We start from the raw sequence: 27,101 nt of genomic DNA, 5'->3' as shown, positions 1-27,101 counted from the left end.
TTAAACTCAATTGCAATTGCGCCCCCCCCCCCCCCCCCCCCGTTTCAAAAACGATGCTACGTGCCTGATGATGAAATGTGCAAGTCGTAAGTATCATTTTATAAAATTATATAATATTTTTTATGTCTGAATATATTGTTTTAACGAAAATTTATACAATGACTTTTTTATAAGCATTCAATTAAATTGCATTTTGCTTGCCATTATAGCTACACATGTAGGCTAAAGAAGAAAAACCCATAGCCTGCATGGTAATGTACCCTAGAAATATTTGGAATAAATTATCTAAAATTTAGAAAAGTCCTATGTATATATACACACATGATATTGGCCTAAGTTTAATTTGCTCCTGAAGGTCCAAGCCCCCGTGAAAATCTATATACATGTATACGATTGATTCACATTAAGATCTTCACGCAATTAAGCGCAGACTCGGGGTTTTTTTTCGGGGGGGGGGGTCATTTTTACTATAACCTTCACCCCTATTCCAATCCATTTCGATTACGAAAAAAGATAGGATTGGAAAGGCTGATAAAAAAAAAGCTACTTAGTAATTATTTCGTTGGGATGGATGTGGAGGGAGGGGGTAGCGAAAGGTCAGCTACCTATTTTTCATAACTTTACTATTATGATGACTAGCTCTCTCACTTCTTTGTCACTGCCCCCCCCCCCCCAATCCAACTTGCAAGTGTGTGTGAGAGTGGTTGCCAATGCTGGGGACCGGACCGGGCCTGAAAAAAGGGTAGGAGGGTATGACACATACTTCCCCTCCCCGGCGAGTTTACGTTTTACATGTTGGTCCGTTCATTTCACAGGGGCACACATAACAAAAACTGATGAGTCAGAAGCCAATCCCTGCCATGACGAGTGCAATGTCGATGCTTACTGACATAATTTAAAAAGTAATTCAGTAAGGGAGGCATGTGTTTATAAATACTAGCTTAACGAGGTAAGATATATTACAGCTCTTACTTAACACTATCTGCATCATGTTGGCCTTAATTAAACAAATCAATGCATTATATGCTTTACAAAATATAGGATATTCAAATGAAATATTAACTTAAAAAACCAATATACGAGTTTGATAGATATATATATATATACTTGTTTTTATGTAACCGCTAATTAAAAATGAACACTCAACCTTAATTGCATATAAAACTTTGATTTTTCAGAACTTTGTTATTTATTAATCTAAAAACGCTCATCAAAATACGTATTTCTTACATTACAAAGCTCTATTTATAAACATACTTTTTATAGATTGGGTATTTCCAGTTTTTTAAATAGCACTGCTTGTTTCAATGACTCGCAAGCACTCTTGTATAAAAAAAACCTAACAAACCAAAACAAAAAAAAAAAAAAAAAAAAACATCAAAGGACAACAGTTTGGTTTCTCTATCATTGAAGTGGGGCCCCGAACCCCACCATACCAGCCCCTCCATTGATCAGCTTATGAATATTGCACATACTTACAAGTATGTTAAAAGGCTAGTTTTCCAATTTTTTAGGACATGTTTTGAAATGGTGAAGAAAACTCACATAAAGGAATAAAAAAATCAGATATTAGACAGCTAGCCTAGCTCTAGTTGGTGGAACCTATCCCTCTTCCACACTATAGATGCAGGGTCTGAAAAAATTAGATGACCCGACCCAGCGAATTTTTTCAGACATGCGGCTTAAACAATGTTTTACGTTCCTGATACATGCACATTGATTTACCAACTAAGATACCGTTAAATTAACCGATAATAAACACCAATTTTTCATTTTGGTTTTTTTTTTCACAGTTAACCTTCAGCTTGTTCTTTCATGGCGAAGTCCAGAAGACTCTCCTTTTGACAATGGGAATTTATATCAACACTAATGGATACCAAAAGGGTGTGTACTATAATTTTTTTAATAAAAAAAAAATCACATGACTATATATTTAATGATATTAATTAATATTGCTTTGATTAATTGTCCGACAAGTACTTCACTTTCTCAGTGGTATCGAAAACCACATATAACAACTGTTAAACCGTACTTTGTAGATATCAACTCTAGTCCTTCCGTTGATGTCTGCTGTGTGTGTTGTCCTCAGTCAATCAAGGTCTACTTGCCCAAGGAACCAGGTCTTGCACAGAAATTATGACAGATGTTGTCAGTACGTCAGTTGCAAACCTCGTAAGTATAACACTTTCAGTATAATCCTCACATCATAATTAATTGATCAATCGATAGATTGCCTGATTGATTGATTGATTAACTGATCGATTTATCGAACAATTATTTTTTTCTTCAGAATACCCCACTGGTCCAGAGCTGTTTAGTTTATCAGAATTAAAGATTTTCCTTCATTCTAATTGCATGCATGGTTGATAGTATCTTTATAAGACATATACAGCCATGCTTTCTTTTCCTAGATAAAGAATTGCATATTATGCGCTAAATTAAATATACTTACATCCACTGAGTATGTAAACTGCTACTCGAAGATACAATATTTTTCATGCTTTAAGTCACGACATTTGAGTAATAAATCTCACAAAAGAATGCTTTTATCTTCATATGGGTATAAGAATTGCGATCATTGCAGGTTCAGTTAACTTAAAAGTATTTATGTAATTTTGCTACAATGCCTAAACTGAATTAAAACTAATGAACTTTTTCCTTTCTAATTTGTTGAAAGTTTACTTAAAATATCAATTTTGATTGTTAATTCTCATATGCACTATAGATACGGTCATTTTTCTTAGTTGAATTTGGTCCTTTTTCAGAGCATTATGTAAGGGTCTGTGACAGGGAGGGTGGGGCCGATGTGTGTGTCCCCTGCGGCCCTAATGCTTACCTGGACGATCCCACAAACAGTTACTTTTTGTTCGACTGTCTAGAGAAAAACTGTGGCGAAGGTACGTATAATTAAACACACATGTATATACAGTTGTATAACATTAATATACAGCACAAGAAGATTGGCGATGTTTATTCTTTTAAGAGGGAGGTAGGTAGGGTACATGTAGGTCTCACTCTTGTCCCCTTCCAAAAACGATGCAACATGCCTGAAAGGATCGTACGTTGAACTATTCTAAATGCGAAATCTAATCTAGGCAATCAACTATTGAAACAAGCCCACAGACTACCGGCAAAATGTTATATAAAATAAATAAAGCTCACACATCAAAACAATTTGAAATAGTTGAATAAAAGCTTACTTTGGACAAATGTTGTCTAGTTTCTAGAAACCATTGACTGATGGGCGGACAATGACATAAACAGGCCAGTCAAGCAATGCCTGCATATGCATTCCAAGTCCGTGGTTTTGTTTGAAAAATGGCCAACAATATGTTAACCATTTGGTCATTTCTTTCTAGATCCATATATTATTGCTATTCATGATGTGACTTAATTTTCACTCCTACAGTTATCATTGGGCTGCTCTATTGACTCAAAGACATTACCTTTTCGTAAGTGATTAAAATATACGACCTGCATACTGGCTGTTCATATTGATGTCAAGTTTCAATGCATGGTAAACAATTAGTTATTGGCCATGGTAATCTTGTTTGGGTTACTTTACCATGCGGGAAGGCGTAGCGCTTGCACTTAAATGGGGCTTACATTTGCATTTCTTGTTTTTACACAGATAGACATTTCATTCAGCCTATTATCTACAAATCCAGGTTACATATTTATATAATTTTTTTATGTATCTTTTGGTTTCCAGAAATTTTTTTATTCCTTTGCCATTCAATAAAATGTTATCATTTTTTAATCAATTAACAAGTAGACTTTTTAACATATAAACTTTTTTTTTATATCAACCCAACAAGAATGTTAAAGAGGTCGAGGTTTTTAATTTTTATTATTAGCAATAAACAGTAACATGATATTGATTTTCACAAAAGTAAATAAACTTACTTACCATGTAAATTCAAATCCAAAATTCAGATTTATCAAAACAGTATAGACTGTTTAAAACTTGTAATGTGCATTTATATAATTTTTATATACACTTTTTATGAATACCTTTCAGCAAATGCCCAATTTGCACATTTTCTCACAGGCTCAGAACAAATCCAGGTCCAAGATCTGAGAGTATGATATTCTATAGAATTAAAATGTTAGAATGCGTCTCTATATTCCATTGTTTTCATTCAATAAATGCAAACGGTGAATATTGATATCTACTGACAAAATTGTTCTAAAACTGGGTTTATATAACACAGAATGGTCACAGCTCTACTGATCCTTCTGCTCCTGTCATTACTTACTCATCTATATTAACTTCAGCGAAATGTTTGTTTGGTCTGCGTTTGTTCGATCAGGGGTTCTATTTGTCACGAGAAATTTGGCGCCGGCGGGAAACACCCGTTCTCGTTCCATGTACATTGCAAATTTCTCGATATTTCTTGGCTGCCAATGGCTTGGTGTCGAAGTGTCAATGGTGAACACGATGATTTTGTCACCAGAGGGGCCACACGTGGGAAACATGACAGCTTTCTCGAGTTCCACGGAGGAAGAAACAAAAGACATCCATGCAAACTTGGTGCCTTCCTGATATTTTTCGAGATCGGTCGCCGACACTCGCATCCTGCGGTACGTGATAGAGCTCTCCTTGCGGAGTTTGTTCCAGAACAGAAGGAGGAGCTGATACATCAGGACATACGGACCTAGCGCCAAGTCGTCTGCCGTTGGCATGTAGTCAGCCTGGCGTTGGCGCCTCAAAGCCGTGTTCAGATGGTCATACAAGTAGTTTTCCTCAATGGTATAGGCATTGATGATAGCTTCGTAAAATTCTTGCTTTCGTTTGCATGCTTTGATGTTGTTGCAAGTTTCTTCACAGACGACATAAGCCGCTTCAGCCACTTTGTCGCGCGCTACTTTCCAGCGACCAGGCACAGCGTTGACATTCTGCCAGACCTCGCGCAGTAAGTCGTTGAAAGTTTTACTTTCGATTTGTTGTGGTTGAAAGGCTGTTTTGTAAGCGGCCAGAGTAACTTTTAACAGGCTGAGAACATAATCCTCCAATCCCGATGAGAGAGGGTGAAAGGTTTCTGGAGCCTGTGCTCCTATACGACTTACGTTATTTTTTAGCAACTGAGCAATCTCTGTTCGCTTGAATCCCGAGGCGATTTCTTCTGCCGATTTCCCACCTGTAGGACCTATTTCAGACACACCCTCTTTGGCCTTGATGCGGATATCACAGGTGGGGAACTGGAGCAACTTATTGACAACGGAGTAGTTGTTCCACCAAATGGCCTGATGCAGTACGCCCCATCGCCGGTTTTCTGGGATACAGTTCAATAAAAATGGTTTGCGGGGTTTTGAAGGATGTCCTAAAATCTTCCACACTACATTCCACTGTCCATTTTTTGCCGCATACAGCAGTGAGTTAATTTCCTCCGCATCTACCTGTATTTCGCTGACGGACGTCATGATTGCCACGAGAATTCTGCTCTGTATACATAATGAAACCAGTTTTATATACCTAGAAACGAAAATAGAAAAACCATGACGTTATAAATGGGGAAGCCCATTTTACTTTTTGAAAACCAGTTTCTCTAATTTTCGTATGCCTGTTGGGTACATCAATTATGATATTTGCATAATGCATAAAAGTGAATTGCAATGTTTGCTGATCGACCCCTTTTCCTTTTATCTAAATACATGTATATCTGATATCACAGCAGATCGACGCACACTAATAAAGCCCAGTAACAACTAGACGTGCTTTGTCTGCATTTATGATGAAACAAATCATTACACACGAATAGCTCTAATTGAAATATCAAAATATAATATTGCTTTATCAAAATGTTGGATGTTTTTAATTTGTAAATATACACGTAGCTAAAATGAAAGTAAGATCGAGAACTTTTTTCGTCCGAATCTAAATACAGGTATTGATTGCTTGCCAAGTCGGTTAAGGTGGATATTTTTCTTTTGAACAGTCAATGTTAAAAATAGAATAGAATGCTACTATTTTTCTAGCAGTCAAATTTTAACCTCGCCTTTTAAAATTTGAATTATATGTTTATGTCAGGCTTATTTGATTTGGGTTGAAATTTTTTATGTTTACAGTTGTAGCAGGTCAGTGCCGTATATGTTTTTATCAGTACTTCGCGTTGTGTTTATTTTTGTTTTGTGACTGAATTAGACCTCTACATTAAGAATTAAACTTTACTAAATTATAAATAAGGTATGAAAACGACTTTACTCTCACTATAGATAAACCAGATATAATAAACCAAACTCAAAGTAAATGAAAACCAAGATTAACAACCCTTTATAAATTTATTATAACAAAATAAGAACACAAGGCAATAGCAAGTACTAAAAATCCCCCAACCCTAAAACCTAACTTTAACAGGGACTTCAAATAGACAGACGAGACGGGGACTCAGGAGAAAAGTAGCTAGCGAAACCAGCTGTCTCCCTCCCCCTTTCTGCTTGCTTGGAGAAAAGTAGCTAGCGAAACCAGCCGTCTCCTTCGTCAAATAATGACTTACACGGCTTTATATATGGGACAGAACAAAGACAACTGTCATTAACGTTATTGGCTATCGTATAAAGTGGGCGTTACCAAAGTAATAGAATAAATCACATCGGGATCGGAATACTAATAATAATAAATAGAAACAAAATCCCGATCTACCACATTCCTCCCCCCTTAAAGACAAATGCTATGCATTTGATTAAAATGAAGTGAAGCTTTCAATCAAATTCCCTAGAAACATACATTATACAAAATATAAGCAAAACATAATCAGAGGAATATGTCACATTGCTAAGTTCACCGTGGCTTCACAGTACCAGTCTTCGTGGTCCTCAGCAATCACTAATTGGAACACAATCCAGAATAGGATACTATGGGTATAACACAACATTTACACACGATTAACACAATATTCACGGATATCGCTGATTCCAGAATGAATACAGTGGATACCGGTATAACATCAGATATTATGAAGGCGATCAGACACTTGAAATATATCGAGTTGAATGTATCAGGTTCCAGTCCATTTCCAAATTTTGCATTGGTCAACCTGGTGTCTGGATAAACTGCAATAAAATTGGTGAATACATGGTCTGAAAAATCAAAAGAATTTATTAATACACATGTCATAAATATCATAACGGAATCCATATATCAAATCATCACACAGAACACGGAACTTTACAGTACATTAAAGTATTACATGTTTACACGGGTTATTAACAGGCATACTATCCCAGTTTTGTCAACAAGATCGACAGAGGATAGTTACTGTTAGACTAACCTACTAGATTTACGCATGTTTAATAACCTATTAAATCTTACAAAAAATCTAATTTAGTTTATAAGCCACAAAAATAAACAAATCAACGAACACGTAAATGCTACACCGCTCTAACTTTCAACTGACATTGATATATCAAAACACATTTAGCCAATTCCCTTCGGATGCTCGGGTCGGCAATAAGGGTACAATACTGGGTCGACGGGCTTGTACATAGAAGTAGTACCCACGAACGACAACTGTAAGGGGATTTCACCGCTAAGAGAAGAAATAACTTTACCAGGGGGAACAGTTCTTCCATCGAGCTTCCATTCCAGGATGGAATTCGCCATGTGCTTGTTCTCTTTCTTTCCTGGTAAATCTGAACAAGTTTGAGAGTTTGTTGTAAAAACATTTACTTCGGGGTTCAAGGTTTCATAATTTTCAACCAAAGGTGCTAAGTAATCGGTCTGCAACTCAGTGTCAGAACGCTCGGATTCATCTATTACAGAATTACACGTAGAACTGGATATTACGTCAACAGGCACATCGTGTGCTACAGTAACTTCACCAAAACATGCATTTTCTTCGGAACATTGAACTTTACCCGGCGTTTTACCAGTTTCTGTTTGGTTCTGCGACTCTACCTCGAATGGTCGACTGTGTTCGGTAAGGTTTGAACGGCCTGAAACTAATGACCCGACCATGGCATTAGTCCCTGAATGTTTTTCGAGAGTAAGAGTTGTTTCTAACGAGCTTGAACTTTCAGAACAATGACCAACCAGATGGCACGATTTATTGGTAATATTAGGAGGAACGTTTTGGCAATCAGACATGTTTGAATTCTGTAAAGACTCAACTTCATCAACATAATGTTCACAAGACGCTCTCTGAATTTCTTCCCTAATAAATGCTTTTAAATCATTAAAATCGCTGTCACTTGTGTGAATTGAAACAGGCATTTGGTTTGCGACAAAAATTACTTACGAAACTCTCATATTCTATTGCTAAACCTATCGCTTTCTCAATTGTGGAGGGATGTTTAAACTGAACATGCTTTTGCAAATCAATATCCCCTAAACCAAAGATAAACTGGTCAACAATATGAGGTTCTAAGTATTTATAGGGAATATGTGGATATGATTTTAAGGCTAACCTTTTCAAAGCATAACCAAAATCTTCAACTGTTTCCCCATTTTGTCTACGCGCTGTTTTAAACTCAACTTGGTAAGCTTTCACATTTTCTCTGGGATTGAAATAACTTTTGCAAATATTTTTTAAATCATCATAATTGTCAGATTTTGTCAAAAGAATTTCGGATAACACATGTCTTGCAGACCCCCGTAAACTCATAATAAGCTGACTTGCACATTCTATCTTACTCCACCCATTCCACTTAGCAACCTGTTCAAACTGAATGAAAAATTCATGAATATCAAAACTACCATCAAATGTTGGCGACTTAATTTCTTTCCTATGCTTTGAATGACGTGACTGTGCCAAATAATTGTCAGATTGCACGTGCGTTCGATTCTCTCTAGCCGTCTGACTAACATTTTCAAAAGCAAAACCATTTTTAAAATACTTCGTTTTAAGCTCTTTCTCTAAAAAATCACACTTTGCTGATAACTCTTCTATCTGTCTATCAATAGTATTTACTCTAACTTCGTTGGACTTATCTGAACTTTCATAAGGGACACCATTCCCGGTCTGAATATGTGCTGGGGGATAATTTCTCTCACGCAAAAATGCTCTATCATCTCTAAACATAACTGCATGATGAAAAAATGCAGCGTAAAAAATCAAGTACAAAAATAATCTACTAAATATTTCAACTCACGAACAACATGAATTCTCAAACCCACAAATCCATTACAAAGAAAAGCGACAGCTAAAGAAATAAAAAAAACCACAATACAATAGAAAATGATAACAAAAGAATTCAGCAAAGTCCGAATCTCTCAAAGTGAGTAGCACGTGCCACTGACCATTGCTATCCTGGTCACGGTTCACCAAATAATGTAGCAGGTCAGTGCCGTATAGGTTTTTATCAGTACTTCGCGTTGTGTTTATTTTTGTTTTGTGACTGAATTAGACCTCTACATTAAGAATTAAACTTTACTAAATTATAAATAAGGTATGAAAACGACTTTACTCTCACTATAGATAAACCAGATATAATAAACCAAACTCAAAGTAAATGAAAACCAAGATTAACAACCCTTTATAAATTTATTATAACAAAATAAGAACACAAGGCAATAGCAAGTACTAAAAATCCCCCAACCCTAAAACCTAACTTTAACAGGGACCTCAAATAGACAGACGAGACGGGGACTCAGGAGAAAAGTAGCTAGCGAAACCAGCTGTCTCCCTCCCCCTTTCTGCTTGCTTGGAGAAAAGTAGCTAGCGAAACCAGCCGTCTCCTTCGTCAAATAATGACTTACACGGCTTTATATATGGGACAGAACAAAGACAACTGTCATTAACGTTATTGGCTATCGTATAAAGTGGGCGTTACCAAAGTAATAGAATAAATCACATCGGGATCGGAATACTAATAATAATAAATAGAAACAAAATCCCGATCTACCACACAGTGTTAAACTGAGATCGAGTTATTTCTAATTCCGAAGCAAATTAAACGTTTAATGTCTTTTGCTGAGTTATAGGCGATATTCAGAACTCACATGGTGGCCCGAGCCATGTGTTGGGGGGGGGGGGGATTTCTACAGAGATAATTCTTATTTTCTAGTTCTTTACTCTTGAATACAATAAACTGTTTTCTAGTATGTGTCATATTCAACCTTGTTTTAAACCTGCAGCCATGTTCATGAAACTTTCCTAAGAGATGACTCAGGGGAAAAAGTTAAAGAACATCCTAAGATTATCTTTATTTTACATTTTGAGTGCTTAATAGAAACTAATGATGTTCATTAAATTAAAAAGAAAGAATTAAGATAAAGTTATCGTGGATGACAGTGGTGGTAAAAGCAAAAGATCGGACTTGGTTGAGGAACTGTGTGGCTGCCTTTATGTGCCACCTGGTGTGAAGAGTCAATGAATGAATGAATGAAAAAGAGCATACAACGACATCTGACACTCTCTAAATATAAACATGTATACGTACATGTCTTGCTGCATGGCTTAATTATCACTCAACGCTGTAACAGCATATCCCCCCTCCCCCATCATTGCCCCTACCCACTAACCCCCCCCCCCCCACTCTCTTTTACTTGTATATTGTATAGCTATGCCGATGAAGTAATAAGATTTGATTATCTTTCCTTATTTCAGACACAGTACCCATCGAACTCCCAGCCACAGAGTTCAATGGCTCCGCTTGCACTAAGCGATGTCGCTGTAACCCTGCCAAGAACTACTGTGGGACAGACCCCTGCAGGTGTCGGTACACTCTGTGCAGTCAGGGGGAGACCCTCCTACAGAACTGCACCTGCGTCAGGTATTTAATGATGCTTCATTTATATTGTAATGGCGGCTGAACAATCTTTGATTTGTCGCTTGAAAAGACTTTCTTATTAATTTCTTTGATGAATGTCTGGGTAATCAAGGTCTTGGAAGACCTTTTCAATGACGTTTTATAACTGTCTCGGCTATTCTTAGTTGGCTGATATTTGTTACTAATGATTTATGCAGTAATTACTAAGAGCTATATCTATACGTTTCCTATGAAATAAAACAAATTCTAATAAATACATTGTATTTGAATTGTAATTTTAACGACTTTAAGTTCGACGTACACCTGACAATGATACTGTTTGATCTAAAAACTAGAGTAACCCCCAACGACCCACCTTGTTATATAAAAATACACGGCATCAAACGTTTCCAGGTCATCCATACTGCGATACAGCATACGTAAGATTTATTGATATTGATCTACATTGATAGCTTTAGATATAGGTAAAGATATACTAGTAAATGATCTTACAATAGACATGGTTGGACGATGGAACGGATAACAGATGCATTACAATTTAAAGTGAAAGCCTTTTAAGTGATTTAAGATGATTAACTTAACTTAATAATTTACAATTTGAAATATTATGGCCCATGTGTTAACAGTTCTTCTGTCATATAGTGAACATACATATTTTTCTTTGTAATCTAAAAATTGATATTTTTGTTTAAAAATATCTCGATTACTCCAGGCTATAGAAGGCAATCTAAATGTTTGCTTTTTTATAAGTATCGAGGCTGTGAAATGCATTACCCCGGCCATAGGGTGGGACTCACTATTGATTATATATAAGGAAAGTGCATTTAAACTCACTCTTGATAATTCTGTGGTAAGAGAATTCAATTGAGAATACATGTGCTTTAAAACTGTCGAAGTATTTTGTCACCGTCAACAAACACCGCATACAGAAAAGATTTTATTTATTTATCATTAAACAAGGGTTAAATGTATTGTAAATCGGTGTAAGTACTAGTATTCAAGTGGATTGATCCATTTTTTAGCAGAATTTTGATCATTGGACTTCGTTATCTTTGATTATTTAGATTTGATTATAAACCACTGTTAATTAAGTAATTGATAACGTAAGGAATGCAAGTAATTTTAATTTCTTATGATGTTAGACACAACAAATTAGATCTTTAATGATACATTAGATAAAAAAAAAAGAAGAAATTTACATATGCCATAAATAATTAATATTTACAACTGGATAATGTTCAATAAATTTCAGAAGATGGTGAAATAGAATTCTGATATATGAATAAAATGAAGTGAATCCTCCTTGCACAAGAAGTATGTCATGAATAATAAAGTGGAATTTAGTTCTAATGTTTGGTTGGTGAATTTGAAAATTTGTTGTGGAGAGTATTAAATTTCGTTCTTTCTCATGCGCGTCATAGCAACGGAAGTTCTATATTCATACACCTCCTTCTCCGAAGCACTGGTTGAAATATACTGTTTTGAAAGTATAGTTTTTATTATAATAAACATTACCTGATTATATTGTTGATCTGCAGACATTCTACGAAACTTTTTTTTTAATTTATAAAATTGATTTTCTATACTTAATAATTAAAGAACGGATAATTTGTAGAATCTTCATTAGACTGTTTTATGTTAGGCGATCGATTAGGTCATGACAGATTTTAATGTAATGTCTGAATTTTTCAAAATTAGCTAGGTGGGTTTGTTTTACTTGGGAAAGATAATAAATTAATGTTTTGTTGATGCACTCAAGCAAAGCTGTTACCAGGCCCTACAACCACAGGCACTTGTTTCTGAGAAAAAAATTTATCCTATAGTATAATAATAACACGTGTTATTACTATTCTATAGGGTAATTTTTTTTCTCAGAAACAAGTGCCTGTGCCTACAACCATATAAAGTATTCTGAAATAAAAAAAATTTATCTAATTTTGAATTAATATGTATTAATTTTTATCGAGTTAAAAAAGAATCTTTTGTTGACTATTTCCCATACAAACCTGCAACAGAAATTTCATTCAATTATTAAAAGTAATTTAAAAAAGTTACATCAATTCAAAAGGCCAGCTAGTTTAACGACAATGTTTTATATGACCACAACTGGGATTTCTTTAACTATTTAGTAGATGTAAAATATTTGTATGTGACAACCCAGTAAAATGATATTGTGCCATGCATAATTCCTCTGTGTTGAAGATGCAAAAAACGAATGTTTCAACATACATGTATTTAATAATAATCATTTTCATTTTGAAAGAAAATAATTCCAACCTGACCATTTGACAATGTGTAATTGTACTGATTAACTTTAAATGGCTGTTTTTATACTGAAGTGTACCTTGAAAAGTCAAATCCTATTACATAATGATAAAAAAAAATATATTTTTCTGAAATATTTTATTATATTGTGATTAACAATATGTAAACAACAAATTAAGTTAACGATAGAATAAATCAAGAGCAAGTAAAATATGCTGTCATATTATACACTGATAATTTGTTAATTTATCATTTAACTCGTTACATTTTTATATTTGTTAATGGTATATAAATCAAAAAATATCTTATCCGTTACACTTAAAAAAAAAAAACTGACTCTAGTAAAATATTTAGGGAAAAAGCAAAGCCCAATTACATTTTTACATAAAACAAAAGCCCAATACCTTTTCTACTTTTATTTTTAGAGACCTTTTACCAACACCGTCCGCCACTACACAGGAAGTCAGAGTCTCTGAACCTCTTCCTGTAATCCCCACTGGTCAATCCCCTTCTGACGTCACAGATTCTGATCCGGTTACTGAAGACATGTACGTACGATGTATCGATACTTCGGTATATTGCTGTAAAGTTCCAATTACAGTGGATAGTATTGCTTACCACTCGTATCCTACAAAATATATATATCTTCATGTTCGTTTTTAGGGTCTTCCGTTTCCAAAATTATTTAAAAACTTATAAAAAGGAAGTTAATATAGTAACTCGTACCAAATGTCAACATTTTAATTCAACCCTATCATTAATTCATAATCAAACGGAAGACCCACTCGTTGCTCGCAACGAGATCGTGTCTAGTTTTTTTTCTAATTTTAATTTATTCCAAACACTCTAGAGAGGAGGCACAAGACGATGGCAAAACAAGTATTAATATACCAGATTTTCCTGATGACCCGGGGAATGTCTCCAAACCAGAAAGGAACAACTCGTGGATAATTATAGCAGTTATCGGTGTTTTAATCGGTGTGATCATTGTCGGTGCAATTGGTGCTATGTTCATTTCGCCAGGGAGGAGAAGTAATTCATCGTATTCGAGTATACATGTAATTAATAATAACGTTAACAATCACACAGTTCACAATATTCACAATAGCCATGTGCAAATTGGTGATGAGAACACCCAGAACGTTCTTGGGTCTGTTTTTGAGCATGATAGTGCATCATCAACAGATGAATAGTAAACCAAGATGTGGTATTGCTATATATGTGGCATTTAGTGATTTACATTCTTGGCATCAATGATATAATGCTTAAAGATATTGACTTTTGTGCATTGTATATTCAAATAACTTTACTTAAGACAATTTTTACAGTGATTTTATGACATGTGTGTACAGTGTGACGAGGGCAATGATCACAATAATGATCTCTGGTTTTTATGAACATGGGGATTTAGCTTAAGATACTACTCATCATCCGGGGTCAAAATATGATAAAATTAATGTTAGAAAAACTTTCAAAAAGAATGGTTAGGAGTTCCCTCGCCAAAATTGTTGGTTTACATAATCATCCAGTCATTCCAAAAAATTGACAAGGAAATTGCAAAAAAATAAATCTTGTTTTTCAATTGCAAATTGGAAATTGAACAGGCCTGTACGTTGTGGCATGTTAAGGTGTAACCGTACACAAATTTGTGTCACAATTACCTAGTTGTAATTGTTGAATGTGAACAAGCTTAGTCCGAATACTTGAGATACTGGTAGCTCACGAAATGAGCTTATGCAAATCAGTCAACTAAATGTTTAACTGAAAAGGTGACTGAATGACATAGCTATATCACTCAGATACATGTACCTTGTATTTACTTTGCAATTATGTATATCTTTTAAGTCGAGTTAAAGGCAGAACTTCATCCTGTGTGATCAGGCCCCGCTGTCACCAACTTTCTTGAAATCAATTCTCAGCTTCAAGTCTGAGTTTTTAACCCCAAATATATGCACTTTTCTTTAAAGGATTTGAGTTGAGGACTGAGTCGAGCTATTTGAAAATTTTGGTGACCGCGGGGCCTGTATATACCTGTATGTCAGAATAAAGGTGCTTGAGAGTCTATGGGTCGTATGTTGATAGTTTATAAAATGATAGACTAGGTTTAGAAAAAAAAAATATACATATAATATATATCAGTGAAGAAATTGTATTGGAGATTAATTATACACTCGATCTCAAATTTCCGTTTATTAGAAAAAATATCGTTATGATTTGTTATCGACCTGACGACTGTCTGAACATGATATTAATTTGGTTTAAAAAAAATTTATTGTCAAATATTTTATACTTTTTTATGATAAAAAAATAAATGGTGTTTGGGACGTTTGAGTATTTCTGGTAAATTCTAACTGAATGTTTTGAATAACATTTCAAGCCTATTTCAAACATTTGAGTTTCTTCCCTTTTGGTACATGTAGAAACTAACTTTGAATGTTGATTTTAAAGTATAATAGATGCATTGTATTACTTTTACACAAACTGTGAACCATCCTCTGGTGTGTCTTACATTGTGCATGTTTTACTAATGTGAGTAGTTTATGTTTCTATCAGATTTCGTGTTGATTAAACATTCCGACAGTGAATTTTGTTTCTATCTAAAGAAAAAGCTGTTATTTGTGTCGCTCTTGCTATCGATGTCTTCCTCTCAGTACATCCTGGAAAGCGGTTCGGAATTCTGAACTGCTAAAATTATACAAAAACGGATTCAACGTGGAATTGAAGTACGTCAACCAAAATACTACTGAATACATCAAGTCCGACACTAAATCCGGGCGAATCGCTGTGACGTCATAAACAACATGGAACGGAACCCAGCAGACGAGATAACCAACGATGATGTAGGTCAGGGTTATGAACACTCGAGCGTCTTTGTTAGCCTTTGTAACCCGAGACTTTGGTTTGACTGTCTTATGGTCCCCCATTTTAGGCTCTACAGAAGTACCAGGAGACGAATCAAAAATAGATTCATCTTTATTCATAATAGGTACTTGCAGTTGGTTACTAGCATCATTTTCGCATACATACGAAACAGACGGAATGTTGTCCGTTTCGCTGCCTTGGCAGGTGTTTATATCAGACGCCATTTGTTGGCGCCGACTTGCCATAGAGGCAGTTGCGCCGCTTGTCTTGTTCTCGGCCATTGCTATTTTCCTTTGACGACGGACGACAAAGAGCACTCGAAGATAGCATCCGAATAGAACAAGGAACGACCCGTGATGTCCGAGGACTCCAATCACGATGACCATGATCTTGTTCAAGGACGGATCCCAGATACAGAGGTCGTCTGCTACATCGTTCTGAACTCGATCCAACACACATGGTGGAAGCCACAACACTAACGTAAACAACCTATAACAGGAATTCGGGTTTTTTAAGAAAGAAATATATATATTAAAAATCAGATAATATTTCCATGCAAAATTAAACGTATATTTTGAAATAAGACGTTCTTTTACAATTTGGGTTTTTTATCGCCTTCATAGATTTTGTCTTATTCGACACGAAGGGTGTTAGCTTTAAGCGTAATAAGTCTAATGAAAAATAATGCCATCCAACAAGTCAGATTAATTTCTTGTGGAATAAATTATTGTCTCAATACTCCAATAATCCGATTTTCTCATTTATCTTGTAAACTATCACGGCATCTTCTTCTGTCGTTATCATCACATAACTGGTCTAGTGTAATAATTCAGGGCTTTCAACTTCGTTCAGAAGGCTATATTTAGGAAAAACATGACTTTCTATGCATTCCAGTTTGTGGATCCGGAAAACCAATATCGATCAATACACATTTATACTGTTTATCACTGTTTTTATTAAGGTCTTCCGTTTCCAACGGAAGACCTTACTATTATTCTGAAAAATTTTCAAATTTCTTATTATTTTTTTTTTTCTTCTAGACGCCAACTTTGATCCTTAATATCTCGTTCGTTTGTTCACCGATTGTTTTGAAATTTTCAGGACTGATAACATGCCGCGTGATGTTGTCGTTGCATATTTTAGTTGAGGAAAATCCCCATCCGGTTTTGAGTTATTCCCCTTTTAGTAAAATTTAACGACTTCTTTTGTCCAGGGGGGTTTAGCTTTAACGATGACTGGCAAAGTCTCAAAGATGGGCTGGTTTGGAAGCTAATACATTGAATTTGTGCGAGATATATTTTATTTATTATTTAAATGCAAATAAAAGGGGTGGTATAGATGTTGAAACAAAGGTAAGAAAAAAAATCAAAAAAATTTGCGTATTTTCCGTGTTAGTTTTCTACCTGATGAAAATTTGTTATAACATGTATTTTAAAAGATCTTGGTCTTACCAAGACCTTTCATTTGGTATACAGAAAAAGGGGCTGGCCCCTATAATTAGGGAGTTAGATGCGTCAAAAGTTTCTTGTCAATAACTTGTAAAGGAATAAAAATTTCTAATGCATTTTTGAAGCAAAGTTGTAAAGAAATTAATTTTGAATCCTTCCGTGGAATTCAATTTAATGTTTTCGTAATTTATAGCCAGTATTTGCAGAAACAATTGTTGTCAGTTCGGTCCATTTTTGTGGGGGTGTGCACGTTTAGGAGGTAATGAAAGGGCTTTTTGTAATGCACTAACTGATACATGTAGCGCGCAAAAATAATTCCACATAAAATTCCCAAATGTTTTTATTCATATGTACATATTCATTTCATAAAGATGAACCTCTTTGACCTTATTTTTGTAGTTTGTTTCATAACTGTGCCCCTTTCTATATTTAGATGCATTACGAGACTCAGGTAACCGATCGATAGAAGAGTCGCTAGCTGTATTCAGGCCGTCGCCTTGACGACAGTGCATATGCTTGTCGAGCTGGACGTACACATGTTTAACGCCCCACTGTGTTACTGTAACAGAGACATTTTGAATTGTTTCAGTACTGGGAGATGTGTTAATAAAATGGTTCGAATGCATGGTAATTAAACTCAACTTTTCTACAGTACGTATACACGGCCGTCATATAAAGCACAATGTGTATTACTGACATGACAAATGTACGCTGGCAATTTAAACGAACGCGGGATTGCTCCCGATTGAACATTTCTTTTAAAGCGAAACAAAATACTGATTTCCGATGGATATTATTATAATATTATCATCGTGGAGATGATTTTAAAATGTGAACTTAATATTCGTATACGATAATATTTGAATCCAAACCCGCTATTTTTAAGTAACGGTTATGAGGGATATTTATTATGACTTGCCCCGCGTTTCACGTTTTTTACTTGCAATGCATCTACAAACGAAAATACCAAACAACCTTCGGCAGCAATTTATAAATTATTTATTACATACTAGTACACAATATTAAAGAGATAATTAACTAAATTGTGCTTTATAATTGTACTCGCTATCTTCCTTGGAAATAATGGCATGGAAAAAATGTTGTTCAATGTTTATCAAAAACGATGTAGCCTTAGCAATCGAAAATAATTAACAAACTGTATATTGATAGATTGACACATTAACAAACATTCAGACCCGCAATGTATTTTTTGCAAATTCTATAAACTGTAGACTCAATAAGTGAATTTTTCCGTTTGGGGTATTTTAAATCACATGTGTACGCTATGTGTACATGTACATATAGATTAATAGCCATATAGATAAACACTTTCAGTTTTGAATTTTTAAAAGATATTTTGTATTTGCAAAGCAATGCAATGCAAGGGCTATTAAATTCGAACAATGTACATACGGTAGGGATCGAACTGATACTGGTTCTGCTTGTTCTACAAACAGCGAATGAAATGCGAAGTATTAGGGTGTCATTTTTTAAACAAATAAGTATTGCTCTCTTAAAACCTTGCATTACTAAACAAAGTATTTCATCGGAAGCATTATTAGTTACCTTAGCTACTAAACAAAGTATTTCATCGGAAGCATTATTAGTTACCTTAGCTGCATATATGTAGCTCTCCGTCTGGAAAAATTGAGTACCATCCGAAATTTTTCATACAAGGGCTATACAGACATTAACTTAGAATTTGCCGCTGTTCATAAATTCATTAAAAGACGCGCAGATTCAAGTGGTTATATGTCGTTTGATATGGGATTTATGATGTCTATTTATATTATTTTAATTAAGGGCAGACGAGACGTTCCTCAATTTTATATAATTTTCCTTGATATTTCATTCCTTAATTTTTAATATTTAAACCTGTTAATTCCAAAAAATTTAGAGTACATTACCAGGCTCGTTTTGGAGCTAGAATATTTCGAACTTTCCTTTAAATAGCACGCAAAATGCATTTGAATGCTTATAAGTAAAGTCATACTATATATTTTAATTTGAACACTTTATATTCAAACCAAAATAATCATATTACATAAAGATTTAATTATGAAATAACAAAGTGGAAATCTTCACATTGTGGAGATAGGAAAAAATGGAAGATACATGAAGGTCGCGTCTGACCTTAATATTATACAAGCAATAGCTTTCCAAAAAGCTTGCCTGACTACCCAAATTTATTCAATGGAAGCATGCATGTATCAATTAGGCTATCTTATAAGAAATGAAATCTAATTTTCGCTGCGGATCATAAATTATTAAACTGAACGTGCAGAGTTTAGAAGCAATTTCAATCTTTTTCTTCGATCGAGTGCATGTACCTGTACATCACTGGAAATTAAATTATTTCATTATTTTAAATCATTTTAGGAATGTACATGTATCCAGAGGCGGATCCAGCAATTTGAAAAAGGGGGGGGGGGGGTTCCATTTGATAAAAACCAATATGTGAAAAATTCTTAATTTGTCAATAAACACGGACTTTTTGAACGTTTTCCGTGCGTATACAACTGTATTTAATAAACATTTATCTCATCACTATTTAATTCACATCTATTTCAACAGAGGAGTGCACTGCATTATTAAGCGTTTTGCCGTTTAGGTTTAGGTAAGGAAGATTTGCATAATATCTAACCTAAAAAACTCAAGTCTCCAGCAATGAGAAAGTTCGTCTATGTTTGATAGAAAAGAAACACTGAGAAACAAAAAATAACTCAGAATTATTACGACAAACTATTATAAAAATTGATATTTTGGTAATTTTTTTTATGTCTTTGATGTGTATAAATTCTGAACTGTTAATCGATTTTGATGTTTTAAATAAAGGTCTAAATGATAGGATATGACAAAAGAATGGGAATAATTTATCTGCTGAATAAATGATGCGTGTGTAATACAATGGTAAAAGCTATTGTCGTCCCAGGGAACTTGATAAGACCTCTGTAATGGGTGCGCTACATCATCTGGCACTAGTACAAATGCGATCATATTTAGAAAAGTTTTGGAAAGGTGGGCATTTTAAATAAAAGTAAATATTCCAATTATATGAATTTATATTTGTTTTAATTAATCCAAACTGATGATTCTTTGTTAATGATGATAATCCAACACAAACTATTACTTACATTGTACTACTTAGACAATGTGTATCATCTTGTTGCGATGACACCTCCCTCTCTTTTTTTTTTGACCTTTCAAATATGGCAATCTATTTTTAAATCAGGATTACACAGGTGCAATGTGAAAAGCCCTTTTAATTGAACACTCTTGCTCATTGTTGCTTATTACATCCCATATAACGTTTTCATCAATTATGAATATAAATGTTGACACATTAAAGATGCATCGTCAGGCAATTATTAATTCAAGCTTGTGGGAGCCCCCCCCCCCCCCCCCCCACACACACTTTTTCTCACAGCAACTAATTTTTTTAAAATTTACTTATAAAAAATTGAATTATCAAGGATGTAAAAAATTTATATAAAAATAAGGAAATTAGGATTGAAATTGAAGTTATATACATACTACGCCACCCCCCCCCCCCCCCCCCCCCCGGATTAGGATTTTGAAGATTTTGGGAAAGTCTTTTTTTTTTTTTTTTTTTTTTTTTGCTTGTCAAGATTTTTTGGATGAGTCTGCCCCCCCCCCCCCCACTTTCAAAAAGGATGCTACGTGCCTGCATAAAGATAACAATATTCAAGGGCCTTCCGTCATTTTCAAGCCATGATAAACATGATAAAAAGGACTCTCAAAATAAGAAAATAGACGCAAAGTAAACTGCATTCACGGCATATGTTCACATTGTATGATGTGTCTCAAAATTCCTATTTTGGACGCGTCCACTATAACTACGAAAAAATTAATGAATGAGACATTCTGATTCTGGTGCGGAGTCTTGTAAATGAAATTTCCATTGATCTGAATGGATTTTTCCGTGAGGGCCGGGGTAGGTATAAAAACAAATTTAATCGTTCAAAGTTTTGAATTGTTAACAACGATATATCAGATCGAATGTTTTAGAACGATTTATAAATCCAAAATACAGTCATTTTTAATCGATTGACGCGTGAGCATATGTATTAAGTTGGCGGGCATCCTTACACCCTATTAATTGAAGACAAATGAAATCGCGTCCAGCAGAACTCCCTGGCATTTTAGTGTATGTTATTATGAATTTATGATTTTGTTTGCTAATAACAATTCAACATCAATTATTAATTAACAATGTACACTCTAGTACGCTAATACACAATTTTGTTGCGATGACCCCCCCCCCCCCCCCCCGGCCATTATACCTATTTTTAAATCAGGATTACACACGTGGTTGCATGTGCAGAAGACAATCTGGAACTTAACTGATAACTATATCATCTCTTTGGAAATTTATTTCTCCGTAAGCAAATACGTGTAGTAACTGATACATACAATTGTGAAAACCATAGAGGAATGCATGATCTGCGCATAATAACTAACTGCTTGATACAATATTTCTTTTTTCCAACATGTTTTAAGTCAATGATAATATGAAAATATATGCTTGACTTCATATCGGAAATTACTCATTTTCTTTATTCCCCTTTTCAATAAACAAAACAAACCAACAGACCAAATTGATCCAGATAAATATAATTATCAAAAATAAACCTAAAAAACAAACTACACTTTCATCCTTCACCCACAATATTGCCTTTTCGATATTTGTCATCGTGGTAGATCCGTGTAACAATCTATTAAGCAGGGGGCACGACATAGAACCGGCCCTTGCTGATCAACGTTTTCATTAACGCATATAAAGGAAAAAATATATTTAGATTTTTTCTTGGATTTATTTTGATGTAAATAAAAAAGAGAAGAAATTAGTTCTCAGTCTCACTTTATGCTTGTTTGTTAGCGGTTAATCTAAGTTCATTTTGTATATCCTTTTGTAATTTAAAAATATGCGATGTAAATCTTTTTTCCATGCAATATTTCGTATAAAACAACGAAGAGTAGTATCTTGAAACTTCATTCAAAATTTTATTAGACCTTTAAATTGTAAAATGCTAACATTGAAAATTGTGCCCGATTTCTTTTTTTTTTTAAGGTAAAACTTTATTGATTAAAAAAAACTGATTCTTTGAGACAAAATAAATTGACATAATCAGTTTGACATTCTTTAAGTGCAGGTCTGTAGCTCTTAGTCTGAAAAAGAATCGCATGGACGACCTAGGACCCAGATCGTCCATCCAAATTTCTTCAATAATGCCATTTTTGTACGCGGACGCATGTTGGCCGAATACTCACCGAGACTAAATGGTTCGCATTTTAAGTTTTAACTGCGTTTAAAGGTAATATTGGAATTCCGATAATTTTGAAAATGATTAATTAATAAAAATGGTTAAAATTACCTTTAATTACCGGCATCGGTCTTCCCCATGCGCAAATCTAGAAGAGTAGGGTGAGGGTTCCAGACCCCATCCCAACCCCGCAAAATTTCTTTCCATTACATGTACAATATAAAATTACAAAAATATGCCTCAGACATCCCCAGGCAAACTCAAATAACCGTCAGACACTCAACCCCCACCCCAGGAAAATGTTTCTTATCCGCGCATGCCCCCCTCCCCCCCCCCTCCCCCCTCAAAAAACAAAATTATTCTTCAGAACCCCTGTAAAATTTCCAGGATCTCCGCATACATTCTAAAAGATTCATTGGCCCTTGCTTTTGATAAAAAATGCGAGTAAAATGTTTGGTCTTTTTACGTTCATACCGGGCATACCCACTGTGTGATTATAATCGTCGTCCATATTCTGTGTATATTGAGTCAATTATGATGATTAGATAAGTTTCTCAAAATAAAATGCACATGCAAAAAAACAACATGCAGCAAATCAAACTTCAGACAACTTTTAAAGATCTGTATTTGCTTATATACATGTACTTTGTTTCTTTTACACAGTGTTTATACATCTAATATTGCACCATGGTCAGGTATCAATTTTTGTATTACGTCACAAGTATGACGCAGCTACGACGGAAGACCTAATCGTTGCTTGCAACGAGCTCGTCTCTAGTTTTGTTGTATTTTCCCTAAATTTGCTCTGCCTGCTCAATAACCAGAAAAAACTCGTTCAAAATTTCAACGAGTGATCATGATAAACATATAATAAATTCTTTTTGATTAGAAATACCTTTTATGTTTTAAAAATCGTTCAAGGTTTGGCAATGAATTGACAATACTCATCAAAAATCAACTAAACTTCACACCGGTCTATGATGAAGAAGGTTTACATGGCTACTCATTAAACGACAAGGATGTAGTTCTAGTTTACCCTTTAACTGCATAAATAGCTGGTTTTGAAATCATCATCGATCATTCATAATTAAGGAAACCTTCTGAAGGATGAACAAGACAAATAAAATATGCCAAAAATCAAGAGGAAATGCGTTTTGTGCGTATTATTTCAAATAAATATATATAATGCCATAGTTTTAATCAGTAAATGTATTTGATGTCCGAAGTATCATTTTTGAGAAAAACTGCTTTGAATACCGAAAGTGTAAGCTTTTAGAAAAATCACACAATCAAACTGAGAGGACAGATTGGCCTGAGCCAGCGTTATGCATGTTCTGTGATATAAAAGGTGTATCGGTTATTTTGATTTAGTTTTAAAACAAAATGTCGGCCAACATCCTTAAAACAGTTTTAATTTAATTCAATGGTGTGTAAATATATTATTTTGCCCATGTTCATTGCTAAATGCGGTTTTGTTTCCAAGAATGAGACTTTTCAGCATGAATGCAAAATGTTAACTGCTAGAGAGTGCTGTACATGCAAGATAATTTTATTTAATAGAGTTGGTCTTTGTTCCATAGTTTTGCAGTAGTCTATTTATAGTCTAATGGGACACGAACCGATTTCCCTGAATTGTAGTGACCAACTAAACATTAAGAAAAAATGTATCCTAAAAAATTGAGCGCTTTGGAAAAACAATACCAATCCATAAATTCTTGTCCAAAGTTGCGTAGAGCATTTAAATAAAATAAATGTTCTCCGTTGTGACTAAAATGGCTCAGTGGTTAGAGCACCGGATTCCACACCAAAACTTGAGGCAATAGTGTTTATTTGTCATCGTCTCGAGAAATAAATTAAAAAGTGAACATTTCCCAAGGAGATCAAAATGGTCTAAAATGGCCAAGATTATCAAGCCGTCTTCTCTGTCATATGGTTATCAAATTCGATTAGTGCAGCTACTGCTTACATAATTATGTAGTTTAAGTTGACTGCTTGTCAAATATAACTTGACTACTAATATTGCCATTGTGCAATGTGGTCTACTAAAGCATATTGCCCGCTTGGTGTGTTTAACTGTAGTGCATTGTTATATTTGGTATGCCGTCAATTCACGGTCTTTGTATTACAAACGTATTTGCAATTTAACCAATTTCTTTACGAACTAAGACTTAAGGTTTCCAAACATGCGCGCAGTCAGATTCGTCAATGTTCATATCTTACTTATATACAACGCTCGTCTTCCTGGTAAAGCTAATAAATAGGTCTTTGGTAATTATATCTAACATTTAAAATTCTCATTTATACCTTGCATCATTATCTTTTATTAAATCCTATCCTTTTTTTCGAATCTTAATCTTACTTTTCAATAATGAATTATGTATATTTTTTTCTTTATTCATTTATATTTCTTTGATATTTTTTGTAAACGGAATATTCTATTCGGGTCGATAAAATCTCTGAATGATACTTTTCAGAGAGAGAGAGACAGACAGACAGACAGAGAAAAAGAGCTAGCTGTATAATTTACACTGTACAGGTAATACCTTGAAGAGATTTGCTATGAAGATTGTTGATAAACGAACCTTACCTTAATTTTATTTATATATATTTAAAAAAAATGTAAATGTAAACTGTTAATCTCACCCCATTACTAGTATCTTTCAATAAAAAATTGACCAAAAAAGTTCAACACAACCTAAACCCTGCTTGACATGGCCAACTATTTTGTTAAAAATGAATAGTATGATAAGTCATTTCATTAGTAAGCAATATAATGAATTTTCAAAACTTACTCACCAGACTCCAGCCACCATACCAATAGCTTTCTTTGTGTTGTTGTGCGACTTGTAATGTATAGGCCAGCTCACTGCCCAGAACCGGTCAATAGAGATAATGCAGAGAGTGAAAACTGACACGAACGTCATTCCGTAGTCGAAGAAAATCCAAACACCGCACATGATCCGCCCAAACGGCCAGTACCCCAAGATATTGTCCAACGTGTAAAAGCTCATGGCGGTAACGGCAACTAAAACATCTGTGAGAGCCAGATTGACCACGTAGATATTGAAGACGGTCTGAAGGCGCTTGTGGCTTTTGACGGCCATGAGGACCAGGATGTTGCCAAAAATAGTCACCGAAACAATCAGGTAGAGAAACACACCGAGCAAGATCTTGCTCCAATGTACACCCGGGCTCGGCTCGACGGAGGACGCCGATACATTCATGGTGGGGTTCCGACCGGTTGTTATGCTCTGTGGTTATAACACTGTATAAGCCTAGTGCTGCAGAGATATATCGCGTCCCGGTTATATTCCAGTTAATTTTGTGTCAATACTCGCCGAACACTATGATTCAGGCATACATCATATGGAGATATTCAATGGTGGTATTCATAAGGTTTTACTTCTAGATTGAGCGAACGAAGAGCCTGTTTGTTTATTCATGGTTTTGATGTGTATGAAATAGATTTAAGTATAGATTAAATGAAATGAAAAATGTCACAATGCCTGATCTTTGCAGTTCATTGTTGTTGAATGTACAAGTTAACAATGGTTCTTTGAAAAAACTATCTTTTTCCTCATGCATCGGTATTACGCAGTCATCCTACCACACGCAGCTTTCCTCTGTATTGTCAAAACTTCCTTAAATATTTTTTTTTTATATAAAAGAGGGTTCGAAGTCAACGTCATTTAATATTTTAGACAGTATTGATCTTCTTTTAAAGAAGAATACTTGTATGTAAAAATATGGGGAAATATCCATTAAATAAGTAAAAAATATACTTTTTTTTGCTATAACTAGTTGATGATAGCTTAACAGATCATATAAAATAAGTCAATTTTCAATCGCACAATTTTTAAAAGACAATTTTTCAAAGTTACAATGTCTTTTTGTGCCTATGTTGTATAGAAAACTGATGTTGACGAATAAATGTACAAAGCATATTTATAAAAGTATCAATATAAAAGATGTTAAACAAACTGTATTTTTGAAGTGGAATACATAACTGGTGTTAAAAGGCTTCGCAGAAGTGGAGCTACATGAAAGATGTATTCAAAGTTTGCTTAAATATTGCCTGTAAATTAAATAGAAAATAAAAGTAAAAGAAAATGAAACATGTACTTTTTGTGAAAGTGAATGTGAAACTATTTTGCATGTATTTTTAATGTCAACTTAAGTGTTGCATATGTAATCCACTACTTCCATATGAGTGGGTTTTATTGTTAAAAAATATTCTGTTTGGTGAAACTTTACTTATGAATGAAAACCATGTTACAAATGTTATAATTTTATGTGCCTAACAGGATATTTTTCACTGTTTAAAAGGTAGTAAAACATCAAATCTCTGGTTTAGTAGGTCATTTGAAGGTGTATTAATATAATGTTAAAAATTTTACATCTGAAAAAAATCTACTGTTAATAGCTTTGAAGTTCTTTGGTTACAATGGAAATATATATATTAGAAGTATGATTTATTTTTTGGAATCAGATGTTTTTGATTTGTCTCTGTTTTCTTTTTCTCTATTTTTAT

The 27,101-nt window shown here is 34.5% G+C and overlaps 2 protein-coding genes and 1 long non-coding RNA gene across 3 annotated transcripts; 2 read left to right on the top strand and 1 right to left on the bottom strand.

Moving 5' to 3' along the window:
• Positions 1 to 811: 811 nt before the first annotated feature.
• LOC105326638 (uncharacterized) lies at positions 812 to 15,560 on the top strand. The gene is made up of 7 exons (XM_066081148.1): positions 812 to 949; positions 1,794 to 1,884; positions 2,040 to 2,172; positions 2,766 to 2,897; positions 10,548 to 10,713; positions 13,401 to 13,523; positions 13,826 to 15,560. The coding sequence occupies exons 2-7, from the start codon at positions 1,870 to 1,872 to the stop codon at positions 14,166 to 14,168; spliced, it is 912 nt and encodes a 303-aa protein (XP_065937220.1). The 5' UTR covers positions 812 to 949; positions 1,794 to 1,869; the 3' UTR covers positions 14,169 to 15,560.
• LOC105326628 (alpha-1A adrenergic receptor) lies at positions 13,241 to 25,827 on the bottom strand. Its single transcript, XM_011426767.4, has 2 exons — positions 25,367 to 25,827; positions 13,241 to 16,326 (listed from the first exon to the last, which is right to left on the bottom strand). The coding sequence occupies exons 1-2, from the start codon at positions 25,792 to 25,794 to the stop codon at positions 15,606 to 15,608; spliced, it is 1,149 nt and encodes a 382-aa protein (XP_011425069.3). The 5' UTR covers positions 25,795 to 25,827; the 3' UTR covers positions 13,241 to 15,605.
• On the top strand, positions 23,355 to 25,495 carry LOC136274408 (uncharacterized). Its single transcript, XR_010712728.1, has 2 exons — positions 23,355 to 25,106; positions 25,370 to 25,495. It is a non-coding gene; the product is annotated as an uncharacterized lncRNA (long non-coding RNA).
• Positions 25,828 to 27,101: the final 1,274 nt, after the last annotated feature.

This window comes from Magallana gigas, chromosome 4 (genome assembly GCF_963853765.1).
Source record: "Magallana gigas chromosome 4, xbMagGiga1.1, whole genome shotgun sequence".
Classification (NCBI taxonomy): domain Eukaryota; kingdom Metazoa; phylum Mollusca; class Bivalvia; order Ostreida; family Ostreidae; genus Magallana; species Magallana gigas.
The sequence above is the reverse complement of the archived record's forward strand: the minus strand, read 5'-3'. Positions and strand labels throughout refer to the sequence as shown.

Bases quoted from the DNA above. Each gene is read 5' to 3' on its own strand.
- LOC105326628 (XM_011426767.4), bottom strand. From the start codon at position 25,794: ATGAATGTATCGGCGTCCTCCGTCGAGCCGAGCCCGGGTGTACATTGG. The intron at 16,327-25,366 runs GTGAGTAAGTTT...TTCCTGTTATAG, and splicing joins GGTATGGTGGCTGGAGTCTG to GTTGTTTACGTTAGTGTTGT.
- LOC105326638 (XM_066081148.1), top strand. The intron at 2,898-10,547 runs GTACGTATAATT...TCCTTATTTCAG, and splicing joins AGAGAAAAACTGTGGCGAAG to ACACAGTACCCATCGAACTC. The intron at 13,524-13,825 runs GTACGTACGATG...CAAACACTCTAG, and splicing joins GATCCGGTTACTGAAGACAT to AGAGGAGGCACAAGACGATG.